The 18,726-nt window shown below is 41.2% G+C and overlaps 1 protein-coding gene across 1 annotated transcript; it reads left to right on the plus strand.

Moving 5' to 3' along the window:
- The first annotated feature begins 721 nt into the window (after positions 1 to 721).
- ZBBX (zinc finger B-box domain containing) lies at positions 722 to 16,758 on the plus strand. Its single transcript, XM_050308522.1, has 18 exons — positions 722 to 818; positions 2,311 to 2,380; positions 3,012 to 3,126; positions 3,614 to 3,727; positions 4,491 to 4,584; positions 6,159 to 6,207; positions 6,357 to 6,466; positions 9,091 to 9,265; positions 9,944 to 10,067; positions 10,596 to 10,729; positions 10,946 to 11,055; positions 11,378 to 11,484; positions 12,113 to 12,144; positions 13,149 to 13,327; positions 14,122 to 14,281; positions 14,737 to 14,886; positions 15,775 to 15,910; positions 16,416 to 16,758. Exons 3-18 carry the CDS (start codon positions 3,059 to 3,061, stop codon positions 16,489 to 16,491), a joined length of 1,818 nt encoding a protein of 605 aa, XP_050164479.1. The 5' UTR covers positions 722 to 818; positions 2,311 to 2,380; positions 3,012 to 3,058; the 3' UTR covers positions 16,492 to 16,758.
- The last annotated feature ends 1,968 nt before the right edge of the window (positions 16,759 to 18,726 follow it).

Consider the following 18,726-nt stretch of genomic DNA (forward strand, 5'->3'; position numbering starts at 1 on the left):
CCGCGGAGCCGAATGGGCTGTCCCGCGGCCCGCGCTGCCATGGGAACGGCGGCGGCGGGATCGGGGTTGGAACCGGGAGCGGGACCGGGATCGGGATCTTCCCCGCGGGGCTGAGCCCTCACAGCCGGCGGGGGGGACCCTGGAGCTTCCCCTCAGCCAGCGCGTCCCGCCCAGGGCTGAGGGAGCGCCTGGGACAGGGGGAAGTGCCCCCAAATCGTCCCCGCGCACCCGGACTTGGTGTTCACCCCCCTCACTGCTCTTTATTCTTCCCCCTCACGGCTCTGTAGGTTTAGGTTACAGTTCTGGGCACTTCTTTGTTCCCTGCGCTTCCCACCTTTCATCACTCTGGGAAAACTGAGCCCTCGGTAACGCAATAAAAAGCCCAACCCCGCTGCTCTGCTGTGGGGGTTTTTACATCTTTATTTTCTGCCTGACCCTGTGCGCTCTGTGTTTCCCTAGGGCTGAGTTTTCCTTCCGGACAGACTGCTCCGCACACAGTAAAGTCTGAGAGAAGCTTTGGAGGCAAGTACCGACTCTGCTCCGCTTATTCCATAAATTTATTTATTTGTTGCCCCACCTGCTGCTCCCCCTGCTCTGCTTCCTCTGGGCGGATTCTGCAGCTCACAGGGCACTTACTGTAGCTGTACAGTGTGGATAAGGAGGCATTTATCTCCACAAACACTCTTGGTAATGTGTTTTTTTTTTCTTTTTTAGTAGACTGCTTGGAGAGACAGAAACTGTTCTCGAGGCGATTCCATTGGCGTACCTGACTGCTGGACTTGGACTGGCAGATTAACGAGGCAATCAAAGTTCGAGTGGTGGGGTTTTTTCTTTCCTTTTTTTTTTTTTTTTTTTTCTTAAATATCACTCTTTTTCACTGTTTATTTCTTTTATTTTTTTAAACTAGCTAAATATTTGAAAGGGCCTCAAGGCTGAGGGTCTCCGTTGTTGTAGTTAACAGCAAATGGGTGGGGAGCAGTGACAGGCAAATTCTTTATTACGCTTAGAATTCTTCTTCAAAGGGAAGAGTTGGGTTTGAATTATCTGGTAAGTGGATAGGACTCAGTGTAGCATGAAATCTGTGTTCATGGTTACAATAATTGGATGTGAGCTATTACATATACAGTAGTATCCCTTTGGATTTTATGGGTTTATTGATGTGAGAAAGCTGTTGGAATTTAGTCTGCTCTAGTTAAACTCTTGTAGTTTGAAATAAACTGCACCCATCTTGGGCTGTCTTTGAGTTATAAACCCATCCTTAAATTGATTGGGAAGAAATGTGAGCTAAGCTGAGATACAGGGTATGTGGAATTTGGGTTCATTTAGCTATGCAGGCTTTAAAGTTAAATTAAATTTCATTTACTCAAAACACCAGTGTTTGTTTTGTTCAGTGGCACTTTATATCCATTAGCACAGAGGAACCTGCTAGAATGATGAAATTTGAGTACAGGGTGTGTAGAAGAGCAGGCAGAAGGGATGTGGCTAATTAACGCTTGATTTATTTACCTTGATGAGTTGCTTTACTGTTTGCCTCACTGGCAAATTGTGCTACCTATTAGTGAGAGAAAAAGGATTCATTAAACAAAAAGCAGACAGAAAAAAAAGGAACTCCTGTCTGTATTTAAATAACGAGTCTGTGGCTGAGGAGTTTGGGGTTGCCTTTGGTGGACTTCCCTGTCAGTCCTGAGTGCCCATCCCATGGATACTTCAGGATGTTTTACAAGCTGAGGGTGCCTATTTCCCTGTGGGGTTTGTTTAATTATTTGACTGCTACAGTCTCAGTGTTGAACAGCTCTTCTTGAAAAAATAAGATTGTGCTCTAATAGTTATTAAATAAATTCTTTTTTACTAATAAATATCCTTTGGTCTCCCTCAAACCCAGAGTGTTCCCTCCTCCTGTCCAGCTGCACCAGTCCTGCTAACACACATTTGCAAGAGGGGAACTTTCTTCTATTCAAAGTTAATAAAATCTTGTTTTATCTTAGAAGGTAATAAAAGAACAATTGTTCTGACCTGAAGTTAGGATTGAATGGTTTGTGTTTTTTTCTGACACAATAAGAAACGTGTTTTGTGCACACCTTCTGTCAGCACTGAAATGTTTGTTTGGGGCTCTGTGGCACCAGGTGTTTAACTATCTGCAGGATGCCATTGAGTGGTGCTTTGCCTCGTGGCTGGGGGTGTTGTTTGGCCACATCTTAACTATTAATGCTCATTTTCAGGCTGTTTGTGAACAGGCAGCAAAGCTGTTCCCCTTGAGCTCAGTTTTACATTTGATGTATTTCAAACCCAAACTTTTCCATGTCGTTGCAGTTTAGTGCTGCTTCCACTGGGCACTGGAGACCCAACAGCTGAAGGACAGTTGCCAAACACCCTGGGAGCTGTAAGTCTCTGCATTATCCTGGTTTTTTTCCCTATGCATCCCAGTAAATACTCAGTTTTGGCACTGAGCTCAGTCTGGTTATCCTGCCAATACTCCAGCCTGGGTCGGGTCTGGATGTTCAGTTTGGACTCTGTGCTGGCTGAACTTGCTTTTTGGAGGAGTATTTGACAACATAGGGAAAAAAATATATATTTGGAATACCATTGTCTTGAAGTCTGGAGAGTAGGGACTAACTCTGCTCTGTGAGTTCTTGTCTTCCTTTGTACCACTTTGTTGGTGACAGAAGGAATTTATCTTCCCAAGTCAGTTGAGATGATTTGGCTTCGTAGCCTTCTTTGTGCTTTCTGTGGGTTTGGTTCATTTTTGTTGTTTTATTTAATATTAAACTGCTTGCACTGAACTTTAGTTCAAATGAAAGACAAGAAAATCTTTTCCCTGGTATCATAAAAGTAATAAAAAGGTTTGGGTTTTTTTTTCCCAGTTAAATTTAATTTAGGGTTGCTCTAGGATTTTATTGGTACTTCATATAAACAAGTTCTGGGCTTCATTTTTCTCACCTATACGTGAATATTTTTGGATGTGTAATGAGTTTTTTACTGTTTTGATTTCATTTAAATTCCCATTTCAACAGGTAGATCACTGAAATTCTCTCCTTCAGAAGAAGCTATACGGGGTATCATGAACATCAATGATTTTGTGATACTCCCAGGCTCAAAAACTGGAACCTCAGTGAGATTAAAAACAAAGTAAGTGCATTCTGTCTGATTGGGACTGAGTTGTGTTGCCATAACTCTTAATAACTTCTAATGCAACATTAAATAGAAGACCTTATTTGTGCCCCAACAAGAAGAATCATTTTCTACCGTTTTCCCTGTGCTTTTGTCCTTAATCTTTTCTTAGGCTTTAATCTACTTTCTGATTGAGTTAAAGGTTTTATAACTCTGTATATCTAATATACGACACAAACAATACTGAAGAAGTCACTGGGATGGTTTATTTTAATATAATTAAACACCAAACCTTCCTGAGCACAGACACAGTTGTATGACTTTTGTGCTGGCCACTCTAAAGCTTATTTTGGAGTAGCCCTGTCACTGTCACAGCCCTTTTCCAGACTGTTTTCAGTCCTGATGGGAGATAGAAGAGTGACTTTTGCTGCTTTAAATTTCTTCAGGTACCTCACTCACCTTCCTGTAATTTCTGATGAATGTTTTGCTGCTTTAACTCCTCCAGAACCATCAGAGAGCTGCAGTTGGAGAAAGTGCAGTTAGAGACAGAAACCAAAGAGATGGAGAAGAAATTACAGCAACTCCAGTCAAACATGAGCAGGGAAAAAGAGGAGAGAAAGTAGGTGGGATTTCTGTGTGGGGAAAATGGAATCCAGTGAGATGCTCCCTGCACACCTCCCCCTGCCCCAGATGGGCTCTCCTGCAAAGTTTGGAATTCACAGTAGTGAATTCACAGTCTCTGCAGTTTCTCTTCCCAATGGTAACCTTGCTTGCCTATGGCTTTATTTTTAATTTTTATTTTTTTATGTGACATTTGATCCCTTTTTCCTCATTTATTCCTTCTCCCTTAATTTCAAAGCAGGAGGCAGGCAGTAGTTCCTCTTGCACCATTTGAGTCTCATTTCTGCAGTTCCTGAGGAGGATTCTGTTCTTCCCATTGCTTTGATCCTGTTTTTCATGCACCTCTGCCCCTCCAGAGCTGCATCTTCTGCGTGATGGCAAACAAGGCTTGGGAAGGAAGCCCAATGGAATGAAGCAAATGCTGGGGTGGAAGTTTTAAATCTCTCTGTGGCTCACCCTGAATGCTGGCAAATCCCTGCAACATCTGCTGCCATTTCTTTGTGTTTGTGCCTGATGTGCTGTGTCACTGGAGATGCAAATCCTTGATGTATTTGATGTATTTACTGCTGTTAAAGTAGATGTGAGGCAGGTTGCAGTGTGGAGGAAGGGTGTGTGTGTTTTGGGGAATTGATGGTCCTCTAGAGAAGTATTTTATTTTTGTGATGTTCTGTTCATAGTTAAAAACCTGAAGAAAACCTTTGTGTTGCTCACAGAAGACATAATTTGTGAGTTTTTTTTTTTTTCTTGCTCTTGGTTCACAGGAAATTAAGTGCTTATCACTGGAAATCTGGACAGGCAGGACCAATGACCATCCAAGCCCCAGTTTTGTCACAAAGTAAAGAAAACTGGAAAAAGGTATTAAACTATATTTGCAAGTAAAGCTATTATGAAACAAAACCAGATTTAGAATTAGGTTTATGCTGCAGAGCATGGGAATTGTAAATACTATAAAAATAATGAAAGCTTAAGCACCTTCTGAGTAAAACTGTTTATTTTTCCTTGCCAAGCTTATGGTTCCCTTTGAGCTGGTGGAACATCAAGTTCTGTTGGGTGATCTGCTGTGTTTTTAATTGTGCAAATTATCATTGCTTCTACAGGTTTAATATTGTAAGAATTAAAAAATGGCTTTTCTTTTTAATATTCACTCGGTGGGGTATTTATTTTCCCTTGTTCCCTTTTGGAATAGACAAGGGCAATTTTGCTGACACTCTTAGAGGTAAAGGCAGACATTTGGGAATGGTAAAAGCTGGTCAAATTTGTAAGCAGCTGAAGCCTGAACCTTGTAGGGAGTGTTATCACTTCCAGCTACAATAAGCTGGTCTTAATATTTCATTCTTTGGTGGAATAAGCGTATTTAAATAGCTTAGGCTCCTGTCCTCGAGCCTTTGTGCATCATGGAAGGAGGTATTAGGTGTGTCTGTCAGCAAATAACGTTCACCAGTGCTGGTGAAATGCCAGTTGTGATAACAGAGCTCATGTTCTTCACTTGTTCTGTGAAAAATCTACAGGGGATCCCCCAGTCCAAAGGAATTCAGCTTGGAGATGCTTCCTCTTTGCTTTAGCAGGCACGGATGTGTCTGCAGAGGCACAAATTGGCCTGAGTGGGACTTGAAAAGGAAGTTTTCTCTCGTGCTTTTTTTGCTGGAAGCCGTGCTGGGTTGAAATGAGAGCTGTTAATTAACACAGACCACTTGGAAGTGGCTGAAATAAAGCTGGGATGAGGCTGGAGAGAAGAGCAGACAATGACAACCTCAGACTGAGCCATCACAGTTGCTGTTTGAAGCCTTTTGAAGCAGCAGCACTTGGGCAAGAAGGTCCTCTCAGCCAGCACACTCAATTCCAATAAAATGAAAAGGTTTTCTTTAACCCACCTCCTTCTCTTTCCCCTTCTCTGAGACAACTCAAAGCTGTTGCTGCTTCAAAAGACTCCACATTTCAGCTCTGATGGCTGAGAGGGGGCAGAAGGTTCAAAAGGGTGAAATCAAAGCAAGGGGTGAGTGAGGGGCAGTGAGGATTCAGTGTGGACTCTGCAAGGAAAAGGTGAGGAGCAACAATGACAATTAATAATTACTGGGCAGCCAAATCACTGGAGGGTCATGAGGAGAAGCAGAAGGAAAAGAGGCTGAGACCTCTCCCCTCAAACATGGGGAGGTGTGAGTGTGCAGGTTGCACGTGCAGAGGACAGCACTGGTTGACATCTGAGTTCAAGTCACTGTGGTTATGGAAGAAGTTCTGCAGTTATGGAATGTTCTGGAGAACATTCCTGGCTGGGCAAACAAGGACAAGATCATTTCAGGGCTGTCATGAGCAATACATGGAGTTTTCTCATCATATACATGCCTGGCTACTTTCCTAGAAACAGCAACATTTTCCTTCTATGAAAGTTACTCTTTGATTCATTTTATGTATAGATTTATTCTTCCATGTAGGTTTCTTCAGGAAAAGTGAAGCTGCAAATACTCAAAGACAAGATTCAAGGTAAAGACATTTTTCTTAACTTATTTAGTTAAGTTTCATGATTTTCTGGTTGATTATCTGTTCTTGGAGGTTGCTGAAATTAAGCCATAAAGAAATCACAGACTGGAATACTGGATTAGTTTGTTTTTTTAATTGTTTTTGTTTTCCAGAGCCAGTGAAAGAACAATTTAAGCCTGAAATGCAAAATGCTGTAGCACATAAAAACTCTGAAGTGGAGAGGGTGGCATGTAGAGTACCTGAAATTAAGAGTGTGCTGCTGGTAAGTGAATGGTTTAAAAATTACTCTCCAGCAACACAATATAATGTGGATAAAAGTGCTTTGTGGCAGTATGGAGACAGGCATTTATTATATATTGTTATAATGTTGTAAAATGAATTACCTTGGGTTTGGCCAGGCTGAGGTGCCAGAGTGACCATGCAGCAACTTCAGAAGAGGAGAAAACTACTTAAACATTTTAGATGAATTTGATCCTACATTAGTTAAAGATCTGCCTTTTCTGGAATTGAAATCATAGTATAGGAGTTTTTCTCATTTGTTTCCCAAAGCACATTGGTGATACCCACACAGGCTTTGTCTCTGTGGTAACTATTTATTACCCCTGGGGGAAGTTTTATGCACTGATCTCCCTGAATGAAAGGAAACAGATGAAATGATTTTGTTACCACAACTGTGACCAGCTCTTTACTGGCAACAACCAAAGGACTTCCTTAAGCTGCATTTTTATGAATTTGCACATCACGTGAACGTGACTGGAGAAGATTCTTACTTAACTAAAGAACCCCACTCTGTGATTAAACTAAGACATATAATGTGGGCAAACAGGGCAAAATTGAATGGTCCAGGAATATTTTGTAGCTTTAAATACTCTGATAAGGAGCAGGGCACGTGCTGAATTGGGGCTGCTTTCCAAGCTGGCACTTGCTAGTGTTAGAGTGGAAATTATTGTTATTAAGTATGAGGTGACTTCTATTTAATAAACTTTGCCCTTTAGAAAGTATAAATAGGAAACCTGGCCTCCAAAGTGTGGTGTAGCTTCACACTATTTGATTTTTGAAGCAACTTTTGTTAGAGTAGTTCAACTCTTCAATAAGAAAATAAAAGGTATCACCTCACTTAGAAAGATTCCCCCCCCTGGCCTGTGGGGTCACGCTGTGATTTATTTCCATTGCTTTTGTGGCAAATTAAACCAGTTGGAGCTGCCAACACTCAAAACAGGTGGAACAGATACTTTGTGTGTGTCTTTTAATGGCTTTCCTTGCAAAAAAAAAAGTCCCCGTGGATTTGAAATTCCCGGCATCAGAGACAGTGGGATCTTGCTTCTTTAATATTATCCATGCCCTCTTCCCAGTTTCATTAATGCTCTGCCACCAACGAATAAACAGTGAATCTTCGCATCCCCACGGGCGTGGTTTGGTGTTTTATCCCGGGGGGCTGTTTGAGGATCCCCGGGGGGCTGTTTGAGGATCCCCGGGGGGATGTTTGAGGATCCCCGGGGGGGCTGTTCGAGGATCCCCGGGGGATGTTTGAGGATCCCCGGGGGCTGTTTGAGGATCCCCCGGGGGGTGTTTGAGGATCCCGGGGGGCTGTTTGAGGATGCCCCGGGGGCTGTTTGAGGATCCCGGGGGGGCTGTTTGAGGATCCCCGGGGGGCTGTTTGAGGATCCCGGGATGTTTAAGGAGCGGGGCTGCACTTCCAGGGATGTCCGCCAGGCGGAGCTGCGGCCCCGCGGGACGCTCCGAGCGCCGCCGTCCCGGAGCGCTCCCAAACCCCGGGTTGGGATAAACTGGGATAGAAATCCTTCCTTTCCTGGTGAATTAAACGACGATTTGCTGGCCCCGCGTTAGGCGAAGGGGCTGCTTTCTTTCGGGTGCTTCTTTGCTGATCCCACGAGCCACGCATTCATAAACTCCGAGCCGCGCTCGGAAGGATCAGAGGGAAGCGCCAAAGGAAATAAGAATCGGCTTTGGGAAGTGGCTCGTGTGCCTGCAGGCTCAGGGCGAGCCATGAGGATCGTTTAATGTGCAACCAGCAGCTGCCAAGTGGCTGGGTCGATGATGGCAGAGAGCAGGGGGAGAGGAGATGTGGTGTGAGCACCTTCCTCTTCTGTAGTGGCTGCTCTTGGCTCTTCCTCGTGGCACTTTCTGCCTGTACCTTTGCAGCTTTCGTGGTAAGAACTCGTGCTCTGCTTTGGGGTTGGGTCTTTCCTTCTGGTCCCTGTGTGTAGGGGAAGGGTGAACATGAAATATTTCTTGGTTTTGCTTGATAATCGTTCAAGAGTTGGTCATCAAAACTTTCCACTGTAGTTTCGTTTGTTCCAATGAAGGTTGCAAAGCAGCAGAATCCCAGTGTAACACTTGTTATTCTCCTTTTGTAACTCTTCTCAGCCAATCCCATCTAGTTCTTTATAGTTTGGGCTTCCCTGGAATGCTTTTCTAATGTCTGAACTGGTGTTCCAGTGACTCCTGAGGAACATTTTCCTCTTTTTGACCTGTACAGATGTGCTCCTGTCTGCTGTGAAGCTTCAAGGAGTAGAACTTCATTAATAAAGTGTACAGCTCATAAATTGGTTTAAATGAGATGTGGTGCATAAAATGCCTCATTTCATCTTCCCTATCTATGGGATGTGGGCTATCCATGGCCACTGCCCTCTGCTATTAGAAGCATTTAAAAGTGTTTTGGGTTTTTTTTTTGGTGTGTGTGTGCTTATACAAACTTCTTAGTTTTTCTTATTTAGCTCTTGGTAGAATGTTCCAATTTAGTTGTGAGCAAGAGCACGTGGAACACGAGTGATCTTGAATTTCCACAGGGGACACGAAAAACATTGCTGGGGAGAGAATTGTCATCACCAGTGCTTTGTTAATTCTGTTGTGGAACTGATTTAGGAACCACCCTCAGAATCAACCTGTGCAGGCCCTGGAAATGAGGACAGAGGGTTATTGTTAAATGGCTCATACAACGAGGAGGAATCTGCCAAGTCTTTCCAGGAAGCTTTGCTGCAGTGGAGGAAGGGGAGGAGTGATCCCAGGGAACAGGTGCCAGCCGGGGAGGTGCCATCAGGTGGGATTTGTTCTGGTTTAATTCTATTTTAAACACATAAAGAGCCAATTGGGTGAGTTGGCAGGTTTTTGATTGGTGAAGGGAGATCTTCTGTTAGAACAACAAACGGTTTTTCGCAGTTTTTCTGTCTGTGTTCCTTTATCAATAACAACCTCTGAAGGTTTGTTTGTTTGTTTAATTAAACTTACAGGTTAATGTTTATCCCAGTTTTTGTTCTCAGTGTGGCATTGCCTCATGTCCCTTTCTCTGGCCTGGTTTCTCACAGGACACTTTGATATGACCTGCAGTGCTCAAGCACAAAGTCCCAGCTTTTAACTGAGGATTTTATGTGTTCTATCAAAGTACATTTCTTGCTTGCCTTCCACAGGCTCTTAATATTTCTTTGTCCCAATGAACAGCTGCAATCACCTGAAGTATGGATGGAAAAATGGGGGAAAAACCCTATTTTCTGATTAGATTTGTGCAAGCTGGTCTCATTCCTCTAGTCTGTGGATGGTGTTTGTTCTCTCTGTATCTTTTTACAAACTAATATTTTCCTGACCTCTTTTATTTTGGAATTATGCAAAGGCTCAGTGAGGGACAGGCTACCAATATGTTGTTCATTCAAGAATAATGTAGGGAAATTACAAGTTTATGAACCTGAACATCTGTATATATATATATATTTAATAATTCCAGTAGAATCTATGGGAATTTGTGAGGTCCAGACCAGTGTTACTGTTTTGGAGGAACCCATGCAGGTGGAATTCAAGAAGGATGGCCTGAACTACATGGAGAAACTCCTGCTGAAGAAATACAGAAGGTATTGAATGGGAAAACTCAGAAACACTTCATGGCATTCCCAAAAATCCCCTTGAAACTTCTAAAATATTAGATACATTATCAAGAGTTCAGGGGAGTGTACAGAGAGTGCTTTATTTTAATAAAATAACCATCATAGCCCGACTTGATGGTTTAATAATTCAGAATTACTGCAGGGGGAGTATTTGGAGGGATTCTCTTTGCTCTCAGTTTACTGTAGAGTTTGAAGACTGATAATGATATTTGGTAGTTTGATTTTTTTTTTTTATTATTTTTTTTTGGGGGGGTGCATTTGCTACAGGAGTTTTATAGAGAAAAGGAAGCAGAAGCATCAGGATGCCTTTAGAAATGTTACAGAGTTGTTTTGTTGCTCACTCAGTGAAATTAGGAGGAGTTAGTTAATAGAGCTGGAGTAAATAGTGGGGTGAAGTTTTCTCCTTTTTTGTTTTAAGGAGTGTGATATTATATATATATATATATATAAGATGTAATCATGACTTTTTAAGATTGATTTCTTCTCCTTTTTCAGAGCTCCTGTTGATCAACTTTCTGAGAGTTGCATGAGGGATTTAAAACCTGTGCAAACCCTGAGTATCCATCAGGCTGTGACTGGAGGAGGAGGAGGAGAAGATGATGATGATGATGATATGGATGACTTTTCAGGTGTGACAAATTTCTGTTCATTGAATCTAAATAATATCTTTTGTTTTAAATTTATTTTATTATGATTGCTGAACACACTTGAGAGGATTCTGCTTAAAGTAACTTTAATGTCAGGAGAAATTTGTGGCACTTCAAAATAAATAAAAGCTTGCCTTTTTATAAGTGTAATTCAAACAGGAAAAAAAATGAATGCATGAAATTAATTATATTTCCTAGTGGAAGAGATGAAGAGGTTTTGGGCATCTCTTTTTAAAGTGGAAGAATCCAACACCACTTCTGAAAGTGCAGAGTCAGAGTCCTCTTTGAAAATTGAGTTCCTTGATGATGTAAGTGTGTAATAAAGGACTTCCTGAATCTTCAGTCGTCTGAAGTGATTTTTTTTTTTAAATCTTGGTATGTTAAATATTTAAAGTATTTTAATAAATAATTTCCAGTATTAAAAAATATGGGTTTATCTTTTCCATACAAATGTGGCAAATTTATCTCTCCAAAAATTCCCTGTATTTTTTCCTGCAGTGTCCAGGGACCTGCACTGTATAGAAATTATTCACAGATGAAGTTTTCAAGTTTTTAATCACTTGAGTTACTTGACTTTTTCTTGCAATTTTAATCTCTTGCTGAATGTGGATGTTTTTGGTGTTTGTTTAGTCTCACAGCACAGGCTTGGAAGAATCATCCAACTATTTGGTGGTGGAAACTGGGGCTGAGCGAGTGACTAAACAAGGCAAAACTGAAGCACTGGAGCACTGTATAAGGTACCAGAAATGCAGAGATTGTGGGCAAGAGAAAAGGAAATAATCCCATTTTGTGCTTTAGTCACATCCCTGAGAAAAGGGGGCTTTTCTTTGCTGTCAGTCACACTCTTATGAGTCATTAATACATTGTTTTAAAGCCACTACAGAACATTAATTGCCTGTAATTAGAGAGGCATCACTTTGAAATGTCTTCATTTGGTTTCTTTGATCACACTCCCATCTTAACCCATGTAAGACACATTTCTTTCCATGTGCTTGCCATGAATTCCAGGTGGAATTTCTCTTTTCTAAGCTCCAACCTCAGCAGAAACAGGAACCCACCTACAAAATCTGTCATTACTCAGTGCTGTACCCTTTTTAGGCGTTCTCACTTGACTAACTTTGTAATTCCAGACAAAAATAAGGGTCCATAATTACTGACACATGTGCAGTTCTCATCTCCCCAAATTGATCAGCTGTGACCTGTTTTCCTGTATTTTATTCTCCTGCTCTTTCCTCCTTCCCTTTCAAAGCTGTCCAGCAGTTGCAGACCAGACCTTTGGCCAAGACAAAGGGTATGAGAAAATCTTCTTGTTGTTTAACTCCCACAGCTGACACTCAGATGTTTTTTACCTTTTCCTCTTGACAGAAATCCTGCTGCTTCTCAGGAAATTTCTCAAGGTAAATTTGGAAAGTTATTATTTGGACAATAGACATAAATGTGTACAGTTTATCCTTCTCATGCAGGATGTGGGAGTCAGCTATGGTGGTTGTCTGAAAAATAATTAAAGTTAAATGATCTCCCTTTCTCTGAGCTATCAGGTCCCTTGATTACAATTTGATGGGCTCTGAGAGTAGTTTTGAAATGATGGGTATCACTGACAGAAATCTTCCTTCTCTGACCTTGTAGTTGAGGGAGAAACTGCCCCAATGTAAGTTGGATACTGAAAATAAACCCCTTATGAAGCAGGTGATTTTCAAGTCAGTTTATCTGCATTAACTCTAATTTATAGCATGTCTGCTTTTGATGTATAAAAACCTTCTATATAGACAGGTTGAGAAACTGCAGAAATGATTACCTGTTCTGCATGAAAGACCATCACTTGTGTTTAAATAATCCAACTGCACGTCAGGGAAATCACTGGGAAAATTGGACAGCTTTATTTTGTGGCATTCTTAAAGGATCCCACAGATCTTACTCTGTGTCCTAAAACCATGTAAAAAACCCCAAAACAGTCCCTTATTTAATATTAAGAAATAAGTTAGAATTTAAGGGTGATTCATTTCTTGTGCTTGCCAGTCCCAAACATTTGCTCCAGCACTTCAAGACCTGGCACTTGTTTTCTTTGTGTTTAGCTCAAGAAACTGCTGGTTTAAGTCCTCAAATATGAAAAAACCAAACAAGAGCTGAGTAATGAGATGGGATTTCTGTGCTTCTCTGGGCACAGGGTAAAATATAAAATGCCTGTGTCTTGTATAAACAGAGAAATTCAGCTTTCAAAATCACTCACAGCCTGATAGGGTGCATTTCAAACCATTGGTCTGCTTTTAAAGACATTTTATGAAATTGCTCCTATTGCAGTTCTTTAATGGAGGTTTTTACATTTGAAGTTCACGAAGAAAACACAGTGGACTTGCAGGTTATAATTCATATTTATTTCCACATGATTCATATTTATTTCCAGAGGCTGTGAGGTCACTGGGCTCCTGCGAAGCACCTGAGGAGATCTCCAACCCTCCTGAACTCAAGAGCAGCAACCACCCTGAGACAGAACTGCAGGAAACCAGGGAAGAGTCCCAACAACTGGGCAGTGTCTGTGACAGTCACAGTTTGGCCTTGCCTGTAATTAAGAAATCTTCCCCAGTAAGTTGTGATGTCTGATTGCTCAGCAGATAAATGATGTGGCTTAATCTGCTTTGGCAGGAGGCACCAGACCTTGTTCCTGAATCAGCTGAGCGGTGGTGATGGTTGTGTGGTTTCCATGCAATACTTGACCACCTGACCTTGTTCTCCTCCAGGAATTCCACCCCAAAGCCACAAGAGTCAAGTTTTAATTAGAGGGTTTTCTCTGCCTGCCACATTTCACTTGTAAAGGAAGGAGGTCTCTCTGCTTTCCACTTTATATTGCCAAATTTCTGTTAATGCTAAAAAAAGCAAAGAACAGACTGCTCTCAGACAGGAAAAAAAAAAGCTGCTGAGGAGAAGCAGTTCTTACCATGTGAATATTGAGGTTACTTCACCTCTCTGCTGAATGACCAGAAATTGTAGATAGTCTTACCTGGCTTAAATTCCTCACATGTTCTTTGACTGAAAGTAAAATTAAAAGTGAAAAATCCTAGCAAAGGTTGGGACTTAGATTTGGAGTCACTGTTAAACAGTGATTGCTCTCACTGATGTGCACAAAAGTAAAACCAAAGGAAAACTGCTTTTCATGTCCACAGTGAAAGAACAGACTCAAACTCTCACAACATGAGAAGCTTTCTTAGGATTTTAAAGCCTATCTTGTACAAAACCACCATCCTTATGAATTCCAGCAGGCTGCCAAAATCATTCCAAGCCCTATAAAACAAACATTTTATTAATCTAAACATGCAAGGGGGCAGCATGTGAAGTTTCCTCTTTCCTCTGCTGTCCCTGCCATCTCTGTTTTATTCCAGTTGCAGGATGTGGCCAGGAGACCCAAATCTCTCTCCACACGGTACCGGGGACTCGAAGGTTTCTTTGCTGCAGGTGCAAACCCCAGACAAGCAATCCTGGAAGCCCCTTCTTCCCTGAGTGCTGCCTCCAGCCCTAGGGACAGCAGCATCCCTTTTCCAGGTACTGGCATGTGAATAAAATCCTCAAAAATGCACATATTTATCCCTGTGGCTGTCAGAGATCCTTCCATCCAGTTTTCCTTTTGGAAGTCGTTCAGGGTTAAGTCACACACTGGAGTTGGGGAAGGATAAAAGAAACTTTCTGCCTTGAGGTAAATTAGATAATCCAGTGCCATAGATCGATGTATTTATAGATTTATATAATTATTTTTATTCCCTGACAATTTGGTTCCAGGAGGTTCCTGTTGCTTTTAACGGTGTGTAAGAAACAACATGGTTGGTGACCATTGTGAATTGATCAAGTGTATCACTTGAAATTAAACTTTTACTGTGTTCTGTGTGGAGTAGAAAATTTGTTGCATGGCTTCTTTGCATCAAACACATTAAATGCAGCAAATGTAGGACCAATAAATGCAAATTAACGCAGTAATTTCCTCTGATACTCTTTAATTTCAGGAGATGGGCAGTGGGTTTCTGAGAGGAGCTTAAGTGAATATGCTGAGGACTCTGTGGTTCAAGGTGTCTTGGAAAGGCAGTTGAACAGACCCTCCAATGGCTTCAGGGCTCAAAGGAAAAATTCTCCTCAGAGAGGGCTGTGGAGGTCAGGTAAGGACCTGCTGAGGGTAATTTTTCTTGTGTGAAATGTAGACACACTGTCTGGGATGACTCTGTTGAATTTAAGTCATTTTTAGATGTGTTTTGGTACAATGCCTTATATACATGGCATTGTTTTCATCACTACTAATTATTTTTATTGTGCTTAATTTCTACTTCTGTTTCTACTCCATTGCTCCCCTCTTAACTTGAATATTTAGGGAATAAACTCCTCTAGCCCAGGTTTATGTATTGCTGTGTGTTTGCAGGCTCTGGGGCAATATGGGTGTGATCTCATAAAGGGTTCCTTTGCTACTGAAATCATTATTACGTGAGCTGTAAGAAACAAGGAGCCAAGAAATGCACAACTACACCTGCACTTCTTTACCTTTCTCCATTTCAACTGTCTCCATCTCAGGAAATGTATTTTACATTATTCCTCTCATCATAAACAACTGGTTTGGCATTTTAATTGAAGTAATTCTGGGTGCAGGAATCAAAGCTGTCAGTTTTGAATCCCAGAAAAACATTTGAAAGTGTCTGTCTTTTATCCATGTTATTTTAAATTAAAAGAAGGGACCAAAGTTTTAAGCTTTCTGCACACATTCACAGTGTCTCCCTTCCTCCAAATATTGTGCATAATATTTAAATCATATATATTTTCTGCAAGATCCTTGTGAAGTATGAGGTGCTACTTTTCAATATACTTGTAACCTTTTTATTAACATCTATAAATTCACAATCTTCAGCAAAATCAATGTGTAGTGACATTTTTCATCAGCTGGAGCTGTTCTGAGACATTTAATGGCAAATTTTTGTTGCTCCTCTGGGATTTTTTAAAAAAAATAGATAATGTAGATCCTGCATTTTTTGTCTGTATTTGTTCCTAAAACGTTTCAGGTCCTGAAAAACTTTCCAACTCAACTTTTGAAGATGGATCCTCCTCCAGCAGAGCCTTGGAGAAGATCTTTGGGAATATTACAGATTTCCATCAGAACCTGGAGCTAAAAGACCACGACACGGTTGATATTTTTGGGTAGGTTAAATTGCTGTGTTTCAATGAGGTTTTTAAATGCTCAATGTGCCAAAAATCACCTCAGAACTGAACTAAAACCAGTCTCAACTTTCTGATTGTTGCTTATGACAAATGTCAGCCTGATCTGTGCTGTTCCTTGGTGTCCTAAACCAGTTCTCAGGCAGCTCAGATTAAGAATTAAGGTCTTTATTTTGTCGTTGAGACTCCAAATGATAAATTTTGGGATTTGTGGGGTTTTTTTTGTATATGATCTCAGAACTAAAAAGAGTCAGAGAGACACCCTGAGGGTAATTCCACGCTGTGGAAATTCAGCTGACTCAGAGATTTGTGACAAAAACTGAGGGGGAAAGTTCAATCCAGCAGCTTTTCCAGTGTGTGTTCTGGAAAAACTCCTCCAAAAGCTGGGTTTTTTTGCCTTTTACTCCTACACACGTGAACATTTTGCCACTGAGGCTCAAAGCTGAGTAACCTGAGGTGCTGAAAATGAATGTGTTTCTTTTTTAAGGACCTGGGATGAAAGCCAAGTGGATGAGGAGGAGGAAATTCTGGAGGATAAGCAACAAGTTCTTGCACTACAGTGAACACGGAAAGGACTCGATTCTCTCTCCACCTTTGTGTGTCACACCAAACCAAGAAGCAGAAGAGGTGTTTTGGGTGCTGCTCAAGATACTATTTACCAAGGATTATCTTGTGAAGTTGTCAGTAAAACTTCTTAAAAATATCTTGCTTTCTGGTTTCTTTTTACTAGTCCAAAGAAACAACAAAATAAAAGAAAACTGGTCTTGTGCTTCTTTATTTTTTTAGGGTTGTTTTATTCTATATTTTTGTTATTCAATAAAAGTTTTCTTGCCCACAGCTGGAATTTTGTGTGTCCAAAGGTAGTTTTATGTTGCCAAACTGAGAGACAGGGGGTATTAGTGGAGTGTTGTGGAAGTTTTATACTGCCCTGATGAACCAGTGGAAACATTCCAGTGCATTATTCGGGCTCTGACAGTTAAACACATTTTGGGTTGTGTTTTACCCACACCACCGGGCTCTGCTGGGTTCTCTGTGCCCCCCTGCACTAAGATTGGACAGCAAAATCATCTTTCCAACAATTCCTTTCTCAGGAAAATCTGCCTCAGCTTCCCTAATTCACACCAAACGGAGCTTTCAGGCTGAACAGACCACTGGTTTGATTTCCTGCCTCATTTCTTGTCCTTAAGGTGAGGGAATATTTTCCCCCTCAGTTTTCTTCACAGGGTTTACCATATATTGTTGTTTTATTAACAGCAGTTCTTTGCCAGCAATCTGAAGGATGAAATCCCAAGGCAGGTGTTTGTACTTTGGTGCTTTCCTGCAGTTTTGCCTTCCCATCCCTTTTTCCTGAAAGAAAAAACAAAAACAAAACAACTTCTGATAATACCTCTACCAAAATTTGGGCTAAAAATAACCTTCTTTCAATCTATTAGTGATTTAAACTTTTATATTCCTGGATTTAACATGATTGAAGATTTCTTGTGTTGATTTTTTTCTCCCCCCCCCCTGACCATAAGTTGTACTGGTGGAATTGCTGTCCTAAGTGGAAGATCAGAAATTGCACTTTTGTGATGCTTATTGCTTGTTTTCTGTTGCAAATAGAACAAATCTGGTGTTGAAAGCTGGTGATTATCATGAATGTGATTTAATGTGCTTCACATGGTCTTTAAGGTCTCTTCCAACCCAAACCTTCTATGATTTCTGCCTTGTTTCAAGTTCCATGTTCAAATTGTTATGTTAATTTTTCCTTTTTGTGTTTTCTTTCTTTTTTTTCCACCTGTGTCTGTTGTAGGGATGGCTGAGCTGTACCCACCTGCCCAGGGATTTGCACAGAAACATCACATTTTCTGTGATTTAGAGAAGGAGGAATAAAGGAGGGGAGAAGTGAAAGACCAGTTTATTTTTTTGAGCTTCTTGGGTGAGTCTACATTGTGTTTTTTTGCACATTGACTTTTAGTAATCTGGTTTTACAAAGCAGAAATCCCCTGAATTATCTTGGCAGTCGGGTTGGATTTTGAGAGGGGACATCACATTTGTTATATATTGAAGCATTTTAGGAATTCACGTGAACACACCTTGAATAGTCTGGCAGATCAGTTTGTCTCTTTTTTGGTTTTGCCTTTTTGAATGTGACCATTTTCTGCCCTCAGTGATGCAAAGGGGAATAACCCAAATTCCAGGTGATTCCAAGTGCCAGAAATCCCAGACTTCTCCTCCCCTCATCTTCCTGAAGGTACAGTGTCAACATCCGTGTGCCCTGTGCTCAAAATACAAACAAATTTACCAGCTGGGAGCTTCACTGGAGCTTCTAAAGCAAAACTCCCAAACTTACCTGGCAGTCCTTGGAATATTTTCATGAGCTGCAGTTTCTCTGGCTGCCTGGTCATGTCTGACTTGGTTATTTTTGATGTGGAAGGGTCACTTTTCCCTGCAGCTGAGACAGATTAAATCTCATGCAGTGATCTCTGCAGTTGTCTGTGCACACAGAGGGTGCTGAGGGTGGACAGTGAGAACTGAGGCAGAACAAAATTCAGATTTTCCTGTTTCCCATCAGCCAGTTCTGGCAAGAAGTGAATCCCACTGCAAACACCGTGCATGGCTCTGCTTGGGCTGGAGTTGTAAAGGTCCTTCCCCTCTCTGTGTTAGTTTGATTTTACCCTTTAATAGACTTCAAGATTCTGTCACTTGCTGCATCTCATTTGTAAAAATCGAGAGTTATTCTTTCCTCCATCATCATCCAGCTTTACATGCATCTCATTCAATTATCAGAACCACATCAACCCAATTAGTTTTAATTT

Source organism: Myiozetetes cayanensis, unplaced genomic scaffold, assembly GCF_022539395.1.
Source record: "Myiozetetes cayanensis isolate MyiCay16 unplaced genomic scaffold, myiCay2020 scf13, whole genome shotgun sequence".
NCBI classification, from domain to species: domain Eukaryota; kingdom Metazoa; phylum Chordata; class Aves; order Passeriformes; family Tyrannidae; genus Myiozetetes; species Myiozetetes cayanensis.